General features: G+C 47.2%; 1 protein-coding gene across 8 annotated transcripts in view; it reads right to left on the bottom strand.

Annotated features, from left to right (window-relative positions):
* Rbp6 (RNA-binding protein 6) overlaps positions 1 to 25,000 on the bottom strand; it is a 1,275,347-nt gene that overhangs the window by 989,506 nt on the left and 260,841 nt on the right. For all 8 annotated transcript variants that reach the window (XM_071679107.1, XM_071679104.1, XM_071679103.1 and 5 more), the window contains exons 4-5: positions 19,352 to 19,436; positions 16,038 to 16,079 (exon numbers count right to left, since the gene is read on the bottom strand). In XM_071679107.1, the coding sequence (XP_071535208.1) occupies positions 16,038 to 16,079; positions 19,352 to 19,436 (127 nt within the window). The remainder of the gene's footprint in view (positions 1 to 16,037; positions 16,080 to 19,351; positions 19,437 to 25,000) is intronic.

Here is a 25,000-nt window from a genome sequence, read left to right as displayed (position 1 = left end):
GTTGGAGGGCTGCAAAGGGCACGAGAGATGGCCTTATACAAGAAGACAAGATGTAACAAAAACGTGACCCACTTGCCCTACGTCGCAATGTTGGTTCACTTTCCCCTCTTATACACGTATTACTCTGGTTTTTGCTCCCGAAAGCTGGCTGCCAGTGTGCCCCCGCCACCAGCTAGACCACGCAGTACTCGACAAGTTGCTGAGTCACATGATTACTGTGTGGCCGTTCTCACCTCAAAGTTGGCCGTTTTGATAATCATTTCTTTCCCTACACCTCGAAGCTTTGGAACTCTTATAACTTTTTAAATTTCTCTCGGCAGCTATGACCTGGCACATTTTAAAAGGGTTTTTCACTTCCTCCAAAATTCATAAATACTTTTCCTTGTCTCTTATTTTTCCCTTTCATTAACCTCTTCATATTCAAACTTAGGTTCGGTCTTGATGTGGACTTTTGTCCCTAACTGGAGCCTCCACCGAAAAAAGAAAAAAAATACAAAAGGAGTATCAAAAAGTGAGGAATATGAGAAAATAAATGAAGATATGAAAAAGTTGCAGCAAACCCAAGAGGTGCAGCAGATCCAAGAGGCGTAGCAGGTCCAAAAGGTGCAGCAGATCCAAGAGGTGCAGCAGATCCAAGAGGCGTAGCAAATCCAAGAGGTGCAGCAGATCCAAGAGGTGCAGCAGATCCAAGAGGTGCAGCAGATCCAGAAGACAACAGAAGAAGAAAAAACGGGACGGATGTGGGAACAAACACAAACAAGGAGGAACATGAACGTCCAACGACCTAAGGAAACAACGTTCACAGCTTCAGCAGAGGATCAAACACAAAACTCCCTCCGTGAATGATCAGACACCACGGCACAGAACACACCACCGCAGAGCACCCAAGTGGTGGTTGGTGCCGGCTCTTCCACCCCAACATAACCATCTGTGGACCAGAGACACCACCCGCTCTGAACAGTCCCACCTCCCACCAGTAGATAAGCCAAAGACTCGTATTTCAAGAAGGTCACAAATCCATTACAAGCAGGCCGTGGGGATAGGGGGAGGGAGGGAGTGTAACAGAGCACGTGTCAAGGTCTGGGACGAGCTGGGTAGGCCCAGGCAGGCCTTAGAGGGGGAAGGGGGGTGTAGGCGGGGAAACTGGGGGTGGGTGGGGGAAGCCTCCTCCTCCTCCTCCTCCTCACGAACCAGCGTCTCACAGTAGGTTGGCTGTTTGTGGCTCGCTTCTCCCTCACACCACCCTCACCCTTCCGCCCCGCGCTCCCACGGCCTAAACTCCCCTGCCTCGCCTTAATTGAAGTGACCTGTCAAAGGAAGGAGGCCACAGAGGTGAGCTAATTATGGGTAATATCGTTCACTGAGATTTCCTATATCCCGGCTGCACCGCCGCTATTGAGTGAGCAGGATCGATGCATTTTGGAAGAAGGGTTGCGCTCGGGGCAGACAACCAATGTATCAACCACCAATATCTGGCTCCTGCATCACCGCAGACAGACCTCACCAGAATTAATTACTCCTAATGTCCTAACCGGCCATCTTACTGCCGCTAATGGCGGGAATCTCAACTCAAAACGTGAAGAACAAGAAGAGACGCCAAAGGAGAGGAGAGGAGATGGGGGGACAGAAGGGGAAAAAAAAAAAACGGCATCCGTATATATGCAACTCTAATGAAGTTCTCATTAGGAGGCACAATAGGGTAATTAAATTAGGTCTTATAATAGACTCGGTCTCATTATCCTAATTTCCATGAACTTTCCTGACCTAATCAGGGAAAAAAATTATCGCAAAAAAAAAAAAGATTCATAATACAAACTGCACTTTAATAATGATGGTTTGGTCCTCCAGTAGAGGATTATGTACTCTACGTAAGTGAAAAGAAAATATATATATATATATATATATATATGTACATATATATATATATACACCAAGGACCCCTTTCTCTGAAGGGGTTACTGCATCTTCAAGGCTGCGCAACATCTAGTAGCGGGAAATGACTTACTCCTTTACAAATACAAGTTCCTGGACGTGACTGAACTCTCTATCCTCAACAGGCGGATGATACAGCCTCGTCGAAGGTGACTTTTCACTCGCAGCGTAACCACGAATGCTGGCGGGGTCCGACAATGGCCTACGCATATGTATACCATTTCTCTTCCAAAACCCTAGCGTCCACGAAAATCATCACGCAAGTTCGTGTGTTCAGTTACAGAAACCATCGTTTCCAGAGCGAGGGCCGAGACACAGCGGCCGAACAGGGTTAAGTCTTAAAACCTTGGACACGTCTGAACACACACAAACGCAGGGCATTTCCCAGAGAGCATGGGGTGAGTGAGGGGGTGAGGAGGGGTGGGGAGCTTCGTGTCCAGAGCCTACAAGACTACGACTCTCGGGGCCTCGTGCGGCAGGCTGTACTACTTCACAGTTGTGCTCTACTGCCCTCCAGGAAACTACGTTCGTCTCTTAAACTTTGCAGAGGTGATTTTCATAACTCTCTCTCTCTCTCTCTCTCTCTCTCTCTCTCTCTCTCTCTCTCTCTCTCTCTCTCTCTCTCTCTCTCGAACGGCTTCCCTAGTGCATCTCATATACGGCTTCCAGGTAAAATAGTCTCTCTCTCTCTCTCTCTCTCTCTCTCTCTCTCTCTCTCTCTCTCTCTCTCTCTCTCTCTCTCTCTCTCTCTCTCAAAAACAGACTGCTGCTACTTAGGGACGGAGGATCTCTAGCGGCGGGAGGTGACGGTGGCAAAGAGGGTGCAGCGGTTACCCGAGCGATCTGATGTCATCCAGGTGATGACTTAAGAGCGCCTCTTACCTCGATAGGCAACCTCTGCTAACCGATGAACTCGCGCCTTTGCGACACCACATCTTCAGTAACACACCACCGGCAGCAGCGACAGAGGACCTGGTTAGAGCAAGCCGCCCCCCTCCCCTCGCCCGGTAAGGCAACAACACACGTCATGATCTTCGCTGATGCGGCTTCTCAAGAGACGTTACGTCGTTCCTGGAGGGTGATCATCACCCCCCCCACACCCACGGCAACCTCAGAGATAACACCGACTTTACAGATCATTACAACTGGGCCTCTCGCCGGAGTACATTCGCTCCCGGGTGCCGGCAAAGTGTCAGGGCGGGGTGTGTCTGGGAGTACCTGGCAGAGGCGCCGTGACTGGGTGTCGAATGACATCGCAGGCCGCCAAGTGCATCAGACGGATCGTAAGTAGTCAGGTCGGGGTCGGGTTGTGTCAAGAGGTCTCGGCGTTACCAGGAGCTCCCCAGGTGTCAGAAGGTACTACTGTTGCCTGGAGGGCGTGCGTCCAACGTTCTGACAGGGGCGCATTTGGTGTCACGAGGACGACGGTGAACTAAAGGTACCACCACTTTCGTCGCTGGGCGCCGGTGGTGAGGGCATGTGTGTGATTCCCGAGAGAAATCAGTGGCGTGGAGAGTTGTTAAGGGATGGCAAGCGACACCTGGAGTGCCTAGGAAGGCTCTGGGATGGCCGATGGCGAGATAAGTTCCATATGATATGGTAAGGTAAAGTGAGGTGAGGTAATGTCAGTGGACACCTGCAATACTAGGAGAATGCCATGATGCCTGGGGCGTCAGAGAGCATCAGGAGTGTCAATGAGTGCCAAAGGATGCCAACAGTGCCAATGGGTTGGAGAGGGGCACAAGGGGGTGCCAAAGATGTTGTGGGCGTGAGGTCGGAGCCGCATTCCTCACCCCAGAAGTTAATGACTCATTTTTGTCGCTCTGGAGTTTTTCGGTGGCTGGGGGGAGGGTGCAGGCCGCCAGCTCTCGGGTTCTGTTAGGCTGCTGCAGTTCATCTACCTTGCCAGCCATACGGACAAGGTGATGGCACAGTGGTAACCTCCCTACCTCTCCTGCCGTGGCAACAGCCGCCCCGCGGCTTACGACAACTGATGGGAACGGTGAGGATGTTTAATACAAGGAGTCGCAACACTTTGAGAAGGCCTTGGTGCCACGGACGACGGCGGGAGGAGGTAAGGAACAACGTTACTCCACCTACGAAACGCTGGTCCACCTGTGCATTGTCAATCAATACATTTCAAAGATCTAAGATCTAAACTTCACACCTGAGATCTTTAAAAAGTTCTCGTGAATCACCGGACGATGCACAAAATTGGAAACGATCGTCAAGAACGACCATAAGGCACCCACTACCGCAGGCTCTGCCGCAAAACCCTTACCGCAAAAATTAATTCCACAAAACCCTCCACCAAAAAATTCCATCAGGTTGACCCCGGCAGAACACGAGATGGAGAAGACAAAATTCCCCACTAAACAATCAGTCCCATCACTCGCAGCCCACCAGCAGCATCATACACGAAATTCCCCTCACCATCATCAGCAATCAACTTCAACCCAAAATCCACTACGATATAGTGGCGAGAGAGAGAGAGAGAGAGAGAGAGAGAGAGAGAGAGAGAGAGAGAGAGAGAGAGAGAGAGAGAGAGAGAGAGAGAGAGAGCAAGAAAACGGGGAGACAGCAGCAGGGGGAGGGTGTGGGGGGGGGAGAAACTGATGAAAAAGCGAGAGACATCCCTCTTCCCTCAGCGGGTCGTCTCCGGCAGCTTCGGTAAACATGCGCCCGGTGACAACTTATTATTCTTCTGATAACTAATATCTCACGTGAGGCCAGAAGGAGTGGCGCCCAGGAGGGAGGTGTGAGGGAGAGAGAGAGAAGAGAACGAGAGAGAGAGAGAGAGAGAGAGAGAGAGAGAGAGAGAGAGAGAGAGAGAGAGAGAGAGAGAGAGAGAGAGAGGGGGGGGGGGGGGGGAGAGGTGGAGGTGAGAGAGAGAAAGGAGTGAGAGAGAGAGAAGAGAAGAAGCAAGATGGAACCAGGGGAATAGGGGAGGAAAAAATGGTAAGAAGGGGAAGGGGGACATGAGACATAAAAGGGGAAGGGGCTGCAACCAAGGTGGGAGAGGAAGGAGAAGGGATGGAGATCTAGGAGAGAAAAGGTGGGGACTGTGGTACGAAGGGGAGAAGAGAAAGAGCTAAGGGAGAGCCAGAGAAAGCGACTTAGGAGTGTAGGACAAAGGGGGGAATGAGGGATGATGTTTACGAAGCGAGGAAGGGGTCGAGGAACAGGGGAAAGGAGAGAGCGGGAGGAACAGGGGAAAGGGGAGAGATGGGGTGGAATACAAGGACTGGGGAAGGGGAGACGAGGGAAAGAATGGAAGAAAGGAAAGCGAGAAGAGGTGGGGGAATTGAAAGGGTTAGGCAGGGTTTGTGAAAAGGAGTGGGTGGAGCAACGCAACGGCAGGGAGGAGAGAGGGAGAGGGAGAGTTTTCAGGGACTGGGGCCGAGGAGGGAGGCAAGGGAAAATTCAGGACGACAGAAGAGGACTGGGTCGTGGAGAAAGGGGGAAAGGAGGAGAGAGAGAGAGAGAGAGAGAGAGAGAGAGAGAGAGAGAGAGAGAGAGAGAGAGAGAGAGAGAGAGAGAGAGAGAGAGAGAGAGAGAGAGAGAGAGAGAGAGAGAGAGAGAAAGAGAGGTGAAAGGAACAGGGGGAGAGCTAAGAGAAGAGAGATAAGCGACTGAATTCTGCACAGGACCGCGCATGAAGTCCGCAAATATGAGCGAAGCATGAAGAGGTCGAGGGCCAGAGAGAGAGAGAGAGAGAGAGAGAGAGAGAGAGAGAGAGAGAGAGAGAGAGAGAGAGAGAGATGGGATCTTTCAAAAAAAAAAAAAACTTTTTTTTCACCCCACATGACGATGCTGACTGATGAATGTGCGCGGGGAAATAGGTCGAGGGGGACCCGGACGACAAGACAGCAGAGGTCAGGAACTACATAAAGGGCCGACGAAATGGGATGGTTGACTGGTTGGTTGGTTGGTAGCCTTGTTTGTTTAGGCTTTAGGCCTACCAACATGGGGGGGGGGGGAGGAGGAGGGAAGGTCATTAAGGCCGTTCGGCGTCAAGCTACAACCCCCGCAACACAGGGACATCCCACAACACCGGCGACAAGTGGTTCAGGATGGCTGTACACCCTCCCTCACGGTGCATGGTGGCATGAACGCGTGAGTGATTGTGGCACAACCTAAATATAATCCTGGGCGATGAATGTGTGTGTGTGTGTGTGTGTGTGTGTGTGTGTGTGTGTGTGTGTGTGTGTGTGTGTCTGTACGTTAGTTGGTAATCAAATAAACACACAAGCGAATATTTAGCTCAGGATTTAAGAGAGGAGGAAGAGAATGGATTACATTATATATATATATATATATATATATATATATATATATATATATATATATATATATATATATATATATATATATGATTACAAAATAGAGACATACACATGGAATCCAATATACACATACGTGTGCAGAGACAACGCTAAAGTTCAACGTTCGTAATAAAAAGCGTGGGAAAGAATCCGGTAATCAGTTTCAACAGAATAGCTGCGCAATGTATTCTGGCGGCGCGGTAATGTAATTGGTTCTGGCTGCTCCAATTAAGAGGTCAAATTCATAGCAGAAAAAGATTAATGCATGATCACTCACTGGGCGGTGGTCTGGACGGGCGGGCACCGTGTGTGTGTGTGTGTGTGTGTGTGTGTGTGTGTGTGTGTGTGTGTGTGTGTGGATAGCTGATCACGGTGGACTGTCTGGTGACGACAGGCTGTATACAGATATACCATGAGATTACTATGGGGAGGGAGTTCTACACTCGTGATGCCTCAACTGCATATGTGTGTGTGTGTGTGTGTGTGTGTGTGTGTGTGTGTGTGTGTGTGTGTGTGTGTGTGTGTGTCGGGAGAAAGAGAGAGAGAGAGAGAGAGAGAGAGAGAGAGAGAGAGAGAGAGAGAGAGAGAGAGAGAGAGAGAGAGAGAGAGAGAGGTGGTTGTCATGGAAAGCTGGCGTGGACAACATGTGTGTTAATATTGAGCCCACTACGGATGGCTTAGATCTGGGTGGTCATCATCATGCACAGGTGCCATGCGCCGTCCAGGTCGCAGCGGCCCAAAACAATACCAGCAGAAGAGAGAGGAGGAACCAATACCACGGAGGAAGATGGCTCAAGAAAGGTGATGCCAGGAGAGCTCATAAGGCGGAAAGTTCACAGTTCAACCCTGGGTGAGAAAGAGATCGAGTTAGAGCCACCCCCAGATAAGCAAGAGCCACCCCTAGATAAGCAAGAGCCACCCCCAGATAAGCAAGACCCACCCCCAGATAAGCAAGAACCAACCCCCAGATAAGCAAGAGCCAACCCCCAGATAAGCAAACACTACAACACCCCCAGCTATTGGGAAGTAGATTATGTCCAATGTGTAAGGGGTCTCCAGGATACAGTAATGTGCCCTTTTAAGGGAACTAATTTTGCATAGCTTGTATAGTCGCCAACAACCACAAACATCATCTTGCGCCGCTCTGTTTTCTCTGGTTAAATCATCTCTCTTGTCTCTGCTTTGTTACTCTTTTTTATAGTCACCGTTTCCTTATGACAATCACAATTTCACCTTATTGAATTAAACGTCACTGAAACATTTTATTTAAAGATGTCTCGCCATATTTTTCACACGTCCACACTCTCCCGCTACTACTTTACACAACATCACACCCTGTAAGAATTCCTCGTCCCTCTTTCTCATCTCATTTTCTTCGGCGTAATCTTCTCTTCACGTCTCATTTTCTTTCATCTCATTTCTCCCACGCTCAGTTTTCTCTCGACTCCCGTCTTTTCTCTCGCCTTCAATTTCACGTCTGCATCACTTCTCATCTTATATATTTCTTTGTTCATCTGCATCTCATTCCTCACGAATCTCACTTTTACCACAGATTAATTCTCCTTATTTGACATATTCTCCACGACCCATTACCCGGGAAATCTCATTTCTCTCCCCAGAAATTACTTCCTCCCGCGTTCATCTCTCGTCCTCAACAGCCTCCTTCGTCCAATTACAAACATACAGGTACGACCAAGTCGCTCCGGACACGTAACCAAATAATCCCGGTCAATCTCGGAAACATTGCCACGAACGTACGAGAGAAAAAAAAAAAATTAATGCCAACCACTCGTAAACACACAAGCGAGCAAGGACACAGTCGCAGCGTTTTCCTGAGAACAGTCGCTATGACATAAATCTCATAAACACAGTCCACAAAGCCACCGGGGCACAGACAAAGACATGATCAGAGGCACAGACGGGCGACAGTCACGCTGGATGTAAACAAACGTCCCCAACGTTCCACAGGCGACGCTGACTTCAAAGACGCAACGAATTAACTCCTCGGAGTTCAAAGAAACCTGAGCGAGGGGCACGGAGAAATGGATGCAGATTATATACCAGTGGGTAAGACGTGTTTGCAAGAGGCAGATTATATACCAGTGGGTAAGACGCGTTTGCAAGACCCCGACCAGCACACACGGGGGGTCGGACCATCGGCTGAGGCACGGATTTCTAAGGAGTGGTGGGTCTTGAGGCGACGTAGGATAGCATCCGAAGTTTCGGACTGCAGGGAACAGATCAATTCACCAAGGGCCGACGCCTCACGGACTGTGACGGTTAATTGTCCGACGACCGACGCTGAAGCATCGCGCGCGGGTTTGAAAAATGACTGTGGGATCTCGTAATGAAGGACGGCTTAATTCTCAATGAGCTATCTCATAAGCCACGCATTCTAATGTAAATCAAACCCTTCATGACTGTAAATGTCGACTGTAAATGTCAAACGAAAACCACTCGCCAATCATAAGTTATTGTTTGGCAGTGCAAGAGGAGGAGGAGGATGTTAGAACTTGTATTGAGATTACTAATGAACACTTACGAAGAAAAGTGTGAGTACTTATACGTAAGAATACGTTACGACCAGACGTGAGGATGTTTAAGAACGCTAACGACGAGATGTTATCATCTGGGACGGGCTAAGTGCGTCGCGCTCACCACATAATGCCAAAGGCGGTCGGTCACCTAACCCAAGACCCCAGCGCTGGTTCACTTCTCGAAGTGCCCAGCAGGGTACCGGCACACAGCAGAAAACATCAGTAAAGTCCTATAGCAAAAAACATAAAAGAGGGATTCACGATCTTATAGCAGCAAGGGCACGTGATTCCTAACATTATCATGCAAGCCCCTGGTCATGCAAGCACGAGAGATAACACCCGCAACAACGAAGAACGTCCTGTCTAAATCTCCTCAATTAATATACAAACAAAACGTCTAATGCCATCTGAGAAAATAACAATGACACCACTACATTCACGATCAATAAAGTTCTCTTTGCCTGCCTCTTTAAAAATGGGTCATAACATCAAAGCTCAAAATGAATTTTGGGTTCGTACGTCACGACCATCTCATAACGTTAATACAAACACTAGAAAAAAAAAATATATATATATATAAATCTTATCATCATAGTTTGTTCTAAGCTTAATGAAGTTTATTTTAACATGTCGGTTACATCACGTCAGTGTTGTGAGGACTGGCTGGTATTACAGGGCCTGGATCTCATTTGTCTTGTGTGGAGGGAAAAAAAGCCTTTCATGGGTGAGGTCAAAGGTCACGGCTTCACACCCCCCCCCCCCCCCAAGTGTCGTACCGCCGTGCTCAAGGGTTCGTAACGTCGTGCTCAAGGGTCGTACTGTCGTATCACAGGGTCGTGCCGTCGTGCCCAAGGGTTCGTACCGTTGTGTTCAAAGGTCGTACCGTCCTGCTCAAGGGTCCGTATGTTCGTACCACCTCGCTCAAAGGTCGTATCGTCGTACTCAATTGGGTGTTATCTCCAATATTTTCCCCAAGAAATAATTCTTCTGTTGCCACACACTTCACCACCTTTCGTCTATATCCCATGACTACTCCATATTCTGCCTAGTTAAACATCCAAGGTTTCTTCATTTACGTACAATTCTCCCAATTCTTCTCCCTTAAGGTCTTCCTAACTATTTGCTTTACATATTCCACTAATTTACGTGTCTTCTTTATCTCGTACATCTTAAACCCTCCTAATCTTAATGGATTACTCGTAATCCAGTTAATAATAGTATCATGCACTGCGTAGATTATATATATATATATATATATATATATATATATATATATATATATATATATAGGTACTACTGCAAAATTACTGCTATCATAAAAAGTCTTCTAATATAGTTTTATCCATGCTAATTCCTCCATGAGGGATAAAGTATATACACTAAAAAGTCTATAGATTTTTCTTCTTCGTGTTAAAGCGTTACCACGGTCCAGCAGGGCAGATCTGACCCCATGAATGGAGTAAAAGAAACTTTACTTGGCGTGGAGTTTTCTTTTTTTTTTTTTTTTGAGACAACTCTGCAAGACCCTCAATTTATATATACGACTCAACTTAGAGGGGAACTTTTATTCAGTCAGACCTTTTAACTTATGTCTACATCAAAGTTTTTAAGTATGGACTGATCGTTCCTTCATATTTGACTGAGGATTGATAACGAAAACCATGAAAATCGCTTAAGTTTCGACACGGTTATGCAACTAACCTTAAATTTCGTGTAGATAATGGTGAAAATGACTGACTGGATTTACTTACTTTTCACAATCAGTCAAGAGAAAGTTTAACTCTTTTTTTTTTTAAACCTTATAACTTCACACGTACCTTTTCAAGTCAACACGTACGTAGCTTTTCACTGAACACGTAACTTTTAACTGAACACGGAAGACAGACAGGAAGATGATGGACCGGCAGAGCTACCTAAGACGACCAGCTCCAGCCCCAGCCCCTAATCCCCACCAAAACAAGAAGACTGATAACTGGACCCCATCACCCGCGTCATGACCAGCTGAGACATTCACCCACCACCCCCACCACGGGGTAATGTGATCACACATCACAAATCTCCATTCACGCTGAATTAACTCTCGTGCTGCCCAGGACGTCAAACTGACTCACAGTTTCCTTTAACGTTTGAGAATAAATTCATGCGAAAAAATTCGCGCGCGCGTCACATCACTCGTGTTAATAAAATGGTCCAGTAGCTCCCTAACGCGGATTATGCCATGTTCCTTAATATCTACACAGTGTTACCTGTCCGGCCATGTTGTTAAGGGTATGTAACCCCGCGGGGCCGCAACCGCCGCCACGCCATTACACAAACAAACAGATTTGTGTGAATTCGGAGATGCCAACGAGGAATCTCTAGGGGGTTAAAGACGAACCCTCAACAGCACCGTAAGGTCTATATATATATATATATATATATATATATATATATATATATATATATATATATATATATATATATATATATATATGCAAGATGAGGAAGGGAAACTCAAGTGTTAAAAAGAAACAAAACAGCGAGTCATGCGATGCGAATGACCTCTCTCTCTCTCAAAAAAAAAAAAAAAAAAATACATTCCCCATCACGCCAAGAAAAACATATACGGATCCCAGGTTTGAATCACAGTGCCAGATGAGCAGTGGCAAGTTCACAGCTGCAGTGAAATAAAAGTTCTTTACTGTCAAGTCCCTCCACCTCGAATCACAGGCACGAGAAACCTAGTTCAACTACACTGAGCCTCACGATCATACGAATGACTCACTTACGAAATGATTGACGCATCTTCGAAATCCTACCTCACTATTGAGGACATCTGTCCGCGTTCTCTCTCTCTCTCCCTCTCTCTCTCTCTCTCTCTCTCTCTCTCTCTCTCTCTCTCTCTCTATATATATATATATATATATATATATATATATATATATATATATATATATATATGAACATATTGTAGACTTCAAACCAAATACTGACAAAACTTTTTTAAGAAAAATGGCAAAAAAAAAAACATATATATTTACCACATCTTTTTGATGAAGCGACACACACACACACACACACACAAGTCTATTCCCCTACAACGTCCAAGACTTGTGGTGGAGGTTATCACTTGAATATTAGGATCTGCAAACGAGAGTAACCGAGGGAGCGATACCAGCGCCTTCACCATCCGAACACGAGATGGAATACAGGCACCCGTGATGATGGGGGGTTACACACGAGAACTACAAGACGAGTGATATATATATATATATATATATATATATATATATATATATATATATATATATATATATCATAGGACAAATAGTTATACAGCTTCGAACTTCAGCTGGGGAAAAAAAATACAACAACAAACGTAAGAATTATAATTACGAGTAAATGGCAAAGTTTCCTTTATATATATGTATATATCTATTTTCTTATTTTTAACGAGTAATTTCAGGTATCAAGGATAATAATCATTCCCTCTAGCTATATCAAGCCAGGGAGGAATGATTTCGGAATTATACATGATAATCATAGATTCATACATCGTTTAAGCCGGGAAGCAATTAATTCACGCTCCCACCATTAGAAATTCAACGTCCTAGGTACGCAAATGACTAATGACACTTGGGCAACGAACAGTACGACACATCACAATTATCACATCCGCTCAAAGCATAATGCCACAAAGCACATACACAGGACGTCACATCACAATTATCACACATTCATAATGCCACATATGCAGGACGACGTCACATCACAATCATCACACACTCATAATGCCAAAAGCACATACGCGGGACGTCACATCACAATCATCACACACTCATAATGCTACATACGCAGGACGTCGTCACATCACAATCATCACACACTCATAATGCCACATACGCAGGACGACGTCACATCACAATCATCACACATTCATAATGCCACAAAGCACACACGCGGGACGTCACATCACAATCATCACACATTCATAATGCCACAAAGCACACGCCCGGGACGTCACATCACAATCATCACACACTCATAATGCCACAAGCACGTCCACAACAAACAGTCCTACTTTACAGATAACAATACATCATCGTCAATTCCCGTCCGATCATCTACGACCAAATTATGAACATTTCTTAATACATCGTCAACCGCTGAAATACCAAATCACAGGCGAAAAACACACCCAAAAAAAAATGTCAAATAGGGGAAATGGTAGGTGGAATGCCAATATCACACTAGGAGACCCATTGCCCGTGCGGAAGACACATAAATATGGAAACACCAGTCCTGCCCATTCTGTTCATCAACATGTACATCATATGCAGATTTTATTAATAACACCACCGATGCACCTAGAGCAATTATATACATATATATAAAAAAAAATAATTTACAGTAAGTGGATCAACGGTACGTCACCGGTGCCTGAAATTTTAACCTTTATGGAAACTGGTATAAGAGCGAAAGTCCCACACGAAAGCCTTCTGTGTCTTAGTTCGTTTATGTGCTAGTATCTCAATTGGTTTGTATGTCTTATCTCGTATGTCAGAAAATGTCTGAAATGGCTTGTCAAGTCTCATCTCGTGCGCTGCCGAAGAAGAAAAGGGTCCTGTGTATTTCTCATCTCGTACTCTCAATATTGAGGGAAGTGGCTGGTAAGTCTAACTAACTTCGCGTACAAAAATATATACATTAAATGGCTCGTTTGTCTCACCTGGTATACGAGAAAATAAAGAAAATGGCGTGTACGTCTCACCTAGTATACTAGAAAATAAAGAAAATGGCTTGTACGTCTCACCTTGTGTAGTAAAAAAAAGAAAATGGCTTTTACGTCTCAATTCGACTATACAGCGTTGCCAGTGGGAAGAAAAGTCGACAATCAATGGCACTACTGCAATCATAAAACAATCTATGACACTTGATTCAAGTTCAGTGTCCTCCCCCCCAGCCCCCCTTCCCTCTCCCCCGCTACTCTTCATCTCACTCTCTCCCCCTCCCAGCTACTCTTCCTCCCCCATCATACTCACCCTCATCCACTCCCCCCTCCTGCAAGTTACCCCCTCACACACACACACACACACACACTGGAACACACCGTCACCCACCAGGCCATAAGCTTGCTCCGCCACCAATATCAGCTCAGTAAATATACATCATTTTTCCTCATTTCAAACCCGGAAATGAGGAAAATATTAATTGGCGATCGCTCTTTTTTTCACTAATTACTAGATATTTGCAGCTGTGCTAAAAAAAAAAAATATATATTCGTATAGACTCACTGATGTGTACGGGTGACAATAAGAGCGTTGTTCTGTAGGTGAGCATCATCCAATACCCTGTGATATTCAAATGAATTACGGATATTTAGATGATAAAGGATCCTATAATATATGAAAAAAAGTACTGTAATCAGGCCGGATAACTGGATACATACTCATATCTAAAACACCATGAAATCCGGACACCACGATATATTCGGATAAACACTTCCATGCAAGCCAGTCATTTTTGGGAATAATCGGATAACATACGTGGCTAAGTCGGTTCACCGCAAGATATTTGAAACAAGGCCACCTCGGGTAGCTGATCATTACGTGATATGCAGATAATTCCACCCACAACCTCGGACTCTATGCAACATTCGAATTAACAATTAAGTGCTCGTATTAGAAACATCTACCGAATCTGACACCAAAGCAACATTCGGATAAGAAAAAAATATATGCTCAACCAAACAGGTCGGATACAGGCAGCACCATGACATTATATAACCGAAGATCACGATAGGGGAGGAGGGACACGCGGGGTTAATGGTATGGGGCAGTTTGTCACGGGGTTAACTATGGCTTTTTCGCTAATGACGTCCCCCTAATGACCCCCCTCCCCCCATCCATTACAGTAATCAGGACAATCACGGGACACACTCATTGGAAGACATATGGCTCGTTTGGGGAGGGGGGGGGGGGGTAGCTAGCTAACTAAGGACACCATCCAACTGGCGTCCATTACCAACAGCGAACGTGTACATTTCATCATCCCTACCTTCTCAACCCCTTATAACACTGGACCAGACGAGGAGGGAGGACAGACCCGGGTCATGGAATTGGTAGATTACCCGATCCTTCATTGAGGTATCTACGAAGTACCTCCACCTGCGTGCGTGTCGCACTGTGGTGGTGGTGCCTTCCTCTTACCTACGATGCCCCACACCCCCTTAACTACGCCGTCGTAACCCGTGGGTCGCACCATCGGAGATGAAGTCCTCCCGTCGTGCAGAAATGCCGCTCCGTCGCGACAGAAGGTCGTCACCGTCGTGACTTAAACGTCGTGCAGGTCGTCATGAAAGGTCGTATCGTCGCGATAAAAGCAAGGGTCGTACCGTCGTGATCAAGGGCAGTACGTACTGAACCCGTTCGTGAACTTAAATGCAATCCCTTATGTCCACGAGCTGTCCATTCACAATGCCAAAAGAAAAAAAAAAAAAATCCCCACACGCAGCACAGTCCCCACTCGCAGCGGTGACCCATCCCCAGCGACGGCACAGTCCCCCACCAGCAGCGGTGACCCATCCCCAGCGAGTGCACAGTCCCCACCAGCAGCGGTGACCCATCCCCAGCGAGGGCACAGTCCCCTTCAGCAGCAGCGGCGGCGGCAGCAGCAGAACCGCGCCTCCCCCCCACAACATCAGCAGCAGCAGCAGGAGGACGGCTCCTCCTACCTCCGGCGGAGTTTAAATCATTCTTTCCCCCCGCGGCCGTAATAGCTGGCTTAAGCCAGACACAAAAATGTGTACAAGTAATTCCGAAAGATTATCGAAGAAAGCGGGAATTCCCAGGAATACTTGGCCGGGATTAATCCGGATTACTGATCACGAAGGGCTGGCCAGGGAAAAGCGTCCCCCCCCCCTCCCCTCCCCCCCCTACCCAAAACCTCCCACCCAATCCCGTGGTCCCGGATAAGGAAGACTGGCCCCTGATGACTGGTGGCGGAGTGCCGAAAATCCCTTTGCCAATATCGGGCCAAATCACTCCACTAACAAAGGCTTTTTTGGATCGACAAAAATACAGAGGAATATTGTTTCGGTATTTTTCCTATCGGGTGGAACTTGACTAAAAGGAAAGTACAAGACGGGAGAGAAATGTAACTCTGGACCGATGTGGGAAATGTAATCTCAAGGGTTAAGGTCGAGGGGGGGGGGGGGGGGGGTAAGAAGGGAGGACAACTCTTAAAAAATCATCTTTCGCCTTACCTTTGGATGAGCACGCCTGGGGAAGGCAACCTTCGGGTCGATCTGTGGGAGAGAGAAAGCACACAGTCCATCAATGTCCACATGGGATGACAGTCGCATACACACACGAGTCATCATACATACATAGTCTTTAAAGGATGCTGACCATCAAAGCTACGTCTACACTACTGTGACGCACGAATCAATCTAGAGAGAGGCAATTCGTGTCAACCGTCTTAACCATCAGGACAAGCCGTTCACGTCACGAGCTTCCGTGAGTGGTGAAATGGCTCTCTCTCTCTCTCTCTCTCTCTCTCTCTCTCTCTCTCTCTCTCTCTCTCTCTCTCTCTCTCTGGCTCGAATTCTCTCACATCACTCGAGGCAGAAAGTTCTCGCACTCCAGGACTCGGTTCACAACGCAGCCACCCTTTTAATAAACAGAAGTACTGCATCCCAGGGGAAATTCTTTCTCAGAAATGAAAAAAAAGTTAAAAAAAAAACAACTCCATAGCAAAACAAAAGAAACCTTTGAAGCATTAAAGGTAATGTTGCTGGCATCCAGAAGAATCCCACAACCGAAGTATCGTCCACTAACCATCTGTATGAATGTGCAAGAATCTATAGGAATCACTCAAGAATACGAGAGAATCTAGAATCCTCATCATTAAAGGCCCGACAAAAAATATCCGGCTACCGAAATGTTCTCCCTAAAATTACAAAACCTAAAATATTGGAACAATGTAGACAACGGCCTAAAGAATATCTTAGAACATCCAAATAAAAATAAAAAAAAGAAATCCTTGATGCCCAACATCCAAAAGCATCCCCTGAATGTAGAGGAACACCAGAGACGAAGAGGAGGAGGAGGAGGAGGAGGAGGACGAGGAAGACGACGTGAGGTCATCCCCCTTATTCTGGCTGGGCCCCGAGGGGCAGGAGTCAAGAGAGTGGCCCCCTGCTATTAAGGAAAAGTCAGGAGGGCCTCGAGCTCGCCTCCTGCAGCACCCATAGAATGTCAAGGACCCCCGCCAGCACCCAGGGGAGAGGTGAAGAGGTGACCTGTCGGCCGGGCCAAGTCTCCGCCCCCTTCCTCGACCCCAAGGGGTCATGATAATGACGTTCCCATTATAAAACCCCCCCGTCATGAACCCCACCCACAGCATTATAAGACCCCGTCATGAATCCCACCCACAGCATTATAAGACCCCGTCAAGAAGCCTATCCACAGACACCCTTGGAGCTTCACACACCCCCTCCTCCAATAGGACTTTCTTACACACGCTGCCCGGTATCAGGGGGCATATGTACTTCCCTCCGGAGGCCGGGGTACATCACACTCCTCGAGGGTGAAGGTCATAAAAGGCTTTCCAAGAGAATCTAGACTTTCCTTAGGCACTTCACCCAGAGGTCAAGATCATTCACACTCCTTCAAGTGGGGGAGGGAGGTGGTCAGTCTTAAAACACTTCTCCAAATCATGAACTCAACCCCTCTCCCCAACACCCACACACACACACACACACACACACACACACACACACTTTCACAAGGGTTAAAATCCTAACACTTCCCCTCCCGCTGCAACAGCCACTTCCTTGGGGTTAAGACCTCAAACACTTCCCCAGAAGTCGGGACAACACACACATACACACACACACACACACACACACACACACACACACACACTTTCTCCGGGGGTAAGGATCTCCAGAACACTTCCTCGGGAGTCGGGACCACACATGCCTCCCATTTTCTTTAGGAATCCCCGGCCAGTGATTGATGGAAGGGACCTCACACCGGCATTCTTCCACGCACGCTGTCATGCGCTTATCAAAACAAGACCATTTTTTTTCCCCTCCTCCTCCTCCTCATCCTCCCTCTCCTCCTTGGTCTAAAAGGGGGAAAAAAAATATAATCCCCCCTAGGCTTGGAAAATTTATGACTCACCCTGTTTTGATTACACCGAGATAGCGGCCATTAAGACCATTTTGCTAACAAAATCCTTTAATTCTTCGTTCCTTTTTTTTTTCAACAAAAATAGAGGGTATTTCTGGTTCACCATCCGACGCTGTAACTTTATATTTTTCCAACTCGGCTCTTGGGACTTTTGAGGGGAGGCTTAATCACACAAGGTAATCCAGCAAAGCGACGAAATGTAGTACTAGAGGGGTCCCTGTAATGTAATCTACGCCTCGTACGGTGCCAATATTCCAATATATAATCAGTGCCACTTAGATATACCTCGGTTTATCTTAATGTTCCTCAGGTCAGTACCAGACACGATGGTAACAGGGGCACGTTTCAAACAGTTTTCTACTCTCTCTCTCTCTCTCTCTCTCTCTCTCTCTCTCTCTCTCTCTCTCTCTCTCTCTCTCTCTCTCTCTCTCTCTCTCTCTCAATCCCCTGGGTTGAGGAAGGGCGTCAACAACGAGGTGATGGCAGGGTCTGGGGATGACTGTGAGGTGGGCAGAAACGACGGGAGGAAGAGAGACCGAAAGAAGAGAGGCGAGTGGGGGGGAATGGGTGAAGTGTGCGAGTGCAGATGGGGAGGACAGGGAACGGCAAACGTGGGTGTGCTCAGGGGCGAGGTGTGAACTGCGTGGGTCTGGGGAAATTGGAGTGGTTGGCGTAGACTGAGAGACAAGGTTAGAAAACTCAAAAAAATGCATCAGCTAAACTTGGCTGTTTATTTGGTGAGGGGGTGATCAACACAGGTTGGGAGTTAATGGATTGGGGGGGGGGGGGTGATTAGCGCAGGGTGAGAGTTAATCGATGGGATGAATGGCCTAGGGTGGAAGAAAATGCGAGTCAGGTTAATAGCGCAGAGGTGGGAGTTAATGGCAAAGGGTGAAAAGAGCAAAGGGTGAGAGTTAACACGAAAGGGTGTGTGGGGCAGGATGGGAGCTAAGATGGTGGTAAGGGAGTGCAGCGGGAGGGAGACAGACAAGGATGGTCTCGATACGAGGCCAGCAATACTCACTCTACAAGAGGGTGGATCTCTGTGGACGGTAACAATCATCGAATGACACTCTCTAGACGATATAGGTGACATGCATAAATCGTCCATTCTTCCACCACAAACACATACTCTCTCTCTCTCTCTCTCTCTCTCTCTCTCTCTCTCTCTCTCTCTCTCTCTCTCTCTCTCTCTCTCTCTCTAGTCCCAAGAACCACTGTGCTCCATCCAAAGTCAGGAGAGAGACTGAGTGAAAGTCAGGAGAGAGACTGAGTGCCAGAGCCACAGCTACACACGGCCAGACTCAGCCATACAGCCATGAAGGCAAAAAAAAAAAAAAAAAAAAAAAGAGTATACGAAAAAGGAGCTAGTTACTCTCACCTTCTTGCCGTCGAGTTCATGAGCTGCGAGGGTCAGCACCTTGTCCACGCTTGAGGGGTCACTGAAGGTCACGAACCCGAAACCTCTGCAAGAACAGAAGGACTTCGTTAGCATCCATGGGTCACAAGTGATCACGTGAAATAAGGCATAGTGGGTCACACTGGGTAAACCAGAAGGTAAGAACATGATCACGTGATATAAGACATAGTGGGTCACACTGGGTAAACTAGAAGGTAAGAACATAATCATGTGATATAAGACATAGTGGGTCACCCAAGGTAAACCACAAGGGAAGAACAAAACATTGAAACATATAGTGTCATAGTGGGTCAAACTGGATAACAATGACGCACAGACACACTGTGTCACAAGGGGTCAAACTAGGTAACCGTATCACATACGCTAAGTCACCCTGGGTCACAGTGGGTCAGGCTGTCCCATGCTGCGTCAAGCTACCTTCTGGCCACTCAAGTCAATTTTCGTGAGGAGGCATCTGTAGGCCTGGCATATCCTTAATTACTTCAATTACAAACAATTAATAGGTAAGCACAGTGTGAAATGTGTGTGTGTGTGTGTGTGTGTGTGTGTGTGTGTGTGTGTGTGTGTGTGTGTGTGTGTGTGTGTAGACTTTATAAATAAAAACATGAAAATATTCAAAAAGATCTCACGATTCTATTCACACCACAAAAGACATTCTCAAGCAACTTCATGCAATCGACAGCTATGAACAATGTGCTGAAACATGATTGCTCGAGTAATGACAGTGAACATTACACACTAAGCATAAATCTGTTATCACAATAAACGAGACAATGCAATTATGATAAAAAAAAATATATATATATATATATATATATATATATATATATATATATATATATATATATATATATATATATATATCTATATATATATATCTATGGGAGAAAAGACGTATGGCATCTCTGAAATGTTCTAGTTTTAATCAACTGTTTACCAACTATGTAATAGAATGAAAGCGTGTAACAATCTTGATTTCTCAGGTAAATATCTGATTTCATTCCTCCAATCTCTCTCTCTCTCTCTCTCTCTCTCTCTCTCTCTCTCTCTCTCTCTCTCTCTCTCTCTCTCTCTCTCTCTCTCGTTTCTTAAAGCATTCAAATTTATTCCGAAACCTGGTTATCCTCTATGAAAATACATTATAAGATTGCACTCTTTCCAAAACTTCCTCCTAAAAACACACACGAGATTCCTTGCAAGATTCTCCCCTCCCCACCTGCAAAAGGAAGCCTCCCAGACCTTCCTGTAGTGTCTTCTTCGTCGTCAACTTCTACAAGAATTTCGTCCTCATTTCCCTAGTTCATTCAAATTCAGTTCCTACAACAATTTCACGCTCCTTCTTTATATTCATACACCTAAGGACCAAACGTCAAACTTTCTATCAAAACTTTCAAGCCTTTCAAAAAAGTTCCGCACCTCCTCAAAGGTCTTGGGTCACCACATAAAAAGAAGGCGAAGGAATTCTTGAATACATGACACGCTCGCAGTACTCCCGCTCCTTCGAAAATATATATTTTCTCATTTTAATTCCCTGCTGGCTTTAAATCTCAGGGTCTTGCTACACTAATTAAGTCATCTACTCCATCACTGAATTCCACAAGACACTCTGTCCTTCCTCGTTGCTCCTCCGCTACGCACAGAGCAACGCCAGGCCCGCTGCACTCTTCCACGCCCTCTCTCCCTCCGCCACTCCACCGCTCTCTGTCACTTCCACTTCCCGTCGTCGCTCCACAGTTACATCACCCCTCCCCACCCACCCACACACACACACCTTCCACCGCTTCATCAGTAAGCCTAAGGCCTCCTCTCCCCCCTCACTCCCCCCACTTGCCTGATGATCAATGCCTCAGACAACAGTGTGTAATCAGGAGGCAGGACGGCCACCGACCACGTGACCTACATCGATCATGACACGGGTCACCTGATTTATCACCGCCCACCACACCTCACCACCACCCTTTCCTGCCGCCACCACCCTCTACACTGACCCATTCTTTCCCCCCGACCCTCCCACACCACCCCTCTCATTTCTGAACAGTCCGTCCCCTCACTCCTGACTCATCCCTTCCCTCTCACTCCTGACACATCCTTCCCCTTACCCCTGACCTATCCTTCCCCCCATCCCCCTTCCTCGCTCCTAACCCATCCTTCCCCTCACTCCTGAGCTATCCTTCCGCCGCACCATCACTCACACGTACAACCATGCGTTCTTCCTCCCCTCTTCCGCCTTTCCCTTTCCTTCCCTCCACACCATCGTGCCCCTCCCCCTCCTCCAGCCCGCCATGCCTCCCTTTATCCCCTCCCCTGCCCCTGCCGCCCCCTTCCCCATCGCCCTACACTCCATTTCCAGAAGTAATGACGTGGCAGGTTTGGATAATATGGAGGTCCTTCTGGCCGGCAACTCTGAGCTCCGAGCTGGAGACGAACCCGTGTTCTCCGCAACTGCCTTGATCCAACTGGAACCCGTGAGCCTCCGTGGCACAGCAACCGGCCATTTCCAGCAGCCAGGCGGCCACTCAACGGTCGACTCTTGCCCACGATTCTTTACGACCCACGAATTCATCGGTGTTTTCGGACAAGTGATCAGGTATCTCACATCTCCCTCCCTCCCTCCGTTTTCAATTTGTGTCCTGCCATATCTAAGGCGGAAAACAGAGAGAGAAAACGTCGGAAAGGATCACTGGACGTGGCAGTGGTCTAGAATGACGCCCAAAGACGAACACTCAGCTCAAAAGTCGGAACACGAACATCTGACAAAATTCTTACTTCGATACCTTCCTACTGACGCTTCGAACTCTTCCAAAAGAGACCTCGATAACTTCGAAAAAACACTGGAACCCTCCTAGCGATGCTCCAAAACCCTTCGAAGAAAGCTCTGAAACCCTCCCACTCGAGATTCGACATTCCCTCAGCGAATCTCGCATAATTAGGGCAATCAAACCGAGGGGCTTTGCTGGTGTGGACATGAACGACGCTGACGCACTCTTGCGCCCACAACAAACACACATGAACCAACGCCTCTCACACAACTGCCCAACGCCTCCCCTAAAAGCGTCCTGAGACCACGAGAAAAAAAAAAACATCCGGATATAAACTCGTTATCCTAACATTACGCTACCAGATGTACCATCAAAGACCACTCCGAAATGAGCATTAAGGAGTCACGCTAAGTGAACCATTTACATCACTAAGCTGGCTTGCTTATTACCACATGAGACCCTCGTACTTCAGAGGCAAGAGTCTGGCTGATGCAAATATAGATAGCGTGAGTCCGGGATGAAAGATGGTGTAATAAGGATATTTGCCTGCGAGTTACACGTGTTATGATCATTATGATTTACATATCAGTCTGGGATAAAGTCTTCAGTGTAAAAATGAAACAGCCACCACCAGCTATCCAAGCCCCATCTGCCCCACTATACGATGGCCCTCTCCCATTTTTTCAATTTACATACCAACAATCCCATACGCCCACCACACCATCCCCAACATTCCCTTCTCCTCCCCATGCCACCCATCATCCTACACTTAACTCCTCCTAGCCATCGCCGTCTCATTCTTTCCACCAACAAACCATCTCCGACATCCAATACCGTTCCACCAACAACCGACCCTCACCACCCCAACGGCAATTCCGTTACCAACCCAACGGTATCCCCATGATGACCTCCCCCCTAACCCTTTTTCACACCACCAACCTCTCGTACCAGAACAAACCCTTACACCACCCGCAACCCCACCCCAGCCCCCAAACAAACACACAAAAAAAAGCACACACACACAATTTCGACCCCAAACCCCCTAACTAACAGACCCCATTTCAAGAACACAACTCTCCAAGGACAGCCGTACCCAGGGGGGTCGGTCCGGGCCGGCCACTTGTCAACCCAGACGATCAACTAATGAAGACCTGAGATAAAAACGACGATCAACAGCGCTCGGGGAGGAGGAGGAGGAGGAGGAGGGCGCATCCATCATCAACCTTTGGCCTTCCGGTGATCAACGAGAAGATGGCGTACCGAGTTAAGGGAGTGGCCAGGGAGTAACCATCCCCTCCTGAAGTCAATAACTAACCAGTCAATAAATGTGGCTCTTCTTCGTTATGCTGCGTCAGCGAAACACCACACACACACACACACACACACACACACACACACTGACACATGACAGGTCAAGTAGGTGCTTCAAGCGCCTCAAATCGAACACGTAATCAGGCCAACACCGTGACTTAACCACATCTATTCTGGGGTCAAAACGCGCTTCAACCACCTGTCACACGTGCTTACAGGCCAGGTCAGTGCAAACCTAAAATACATGTGGTCAAGTCAATATGCGTTTCATCTATCCCCCTCGCACGTGCTCACGTATCAACGCGTGCTTCATCCACCTCAGCCCCACGTGCTCACGTATCAACGCGTGCTTCATCCACCTCAGCCCCACGTGCTCACGTATCAACGCGTGCTTCATCCACCTCAGCCCCACGTGCTCACGTATCAACGCGTGCTTCATCCACCTCAGCCCCACGTGCTCACGTATCAACGCGTGCTTCATCCACCTCAGCCCCACGTGCTCACGTATCGACGCGTGATTCATCCACGTAATTCGCACGTCCTCACACATCAACGCGTGATTCATCCAGCTCAGTCACACGTGGTCGCAGATTAATGTACGTGCTTCGTCCGTCCGTCCCCCCCACAGCCTCACGTGGTCAGGAGTCGGTGCGTGCAGGATAGCCACCTCAATGGCTGCCACCAATTCCGCTAATGGCCGGATCCTGTCAAATATAGACCGGTAATATATCTCGAAATCTATACTGAGCCCCACTATCTACCCGGGGCCTCGGACAGCCTACCTCACGACCAAATCATGCCCTCTGAACCATTCCTGGTAAGCCATTCCTACTGCACCATTCCCCCGGTTAAGCCATTCCTACTGCACCATTCCCCCGGTTAAGCCATTCCTACTGCACCATTCCCCCGGTAAGCCATGTCTACAGGACCATTCCCGGCGAGCCATTCCCAGAGAACTATTCCTGTTGACTCATTCCCAATATATTCCTAAAGAATATCAGCCATTTCTAGTTCACAATACACGGACCAATTCCAGTGGATCATTCCTAGTTTACAATTCCTGGTGAACCATTCCTTAAATCATTCGGGTTAGCCATTTTCAGCTTAACCTCCCACACCCCCCCCCCCCACCCCAACCCTCTTGCACTATTTTAAATACTCTATTCCCTGTGGACCATTCCTGGTGTACCGTTCTCAATGAACCATGCTACTGAACCATTCCGGTGAACTGTCCCCTACTGAATCATACACAGTAAACCATTCACCCCACAGAGTACTCCTTATGAAACAATGGTATCTGAACCTTCATACAGACATTCCCTCAGTTCTACTCCACATATCTTGTTTATTTTCTCTTCCTTTTTAATGTAATTTAGCCTATATGAAAACAATTATTCTATATAGTTCCAATAATCACTCTGTAACTTTCGAAACTATAGATGATCCCAAGCAGAAGAGGTTCAGATCGAACCGTTTCGTTATCGGCTTCGATACGGCCTCCTGGAAAACTCCAACTAAATCCATCCAAAGCGAATGGTTC

The sequence above is a fragment of the Panulirus ornatus genome, chromosome 29 (genome assembly GCF_036320965.1).
Source record: "Panulirus ornatus isolate Po-2019 chromosome 29, ASM3632096v1, whole genome shotgun sequence".
Lineage (NCBI taxonomy): Eukaryota > Metazoa > Arthropoda > Malacostraca > Decapoda > Palinuridae > Panulirus > Panulirus ornatus.
The sequence above is the reverse complement of the archived record's forward strand: the minus strand, read 5'-3'. Positions and strand labels throughout refer to the sequence as shown.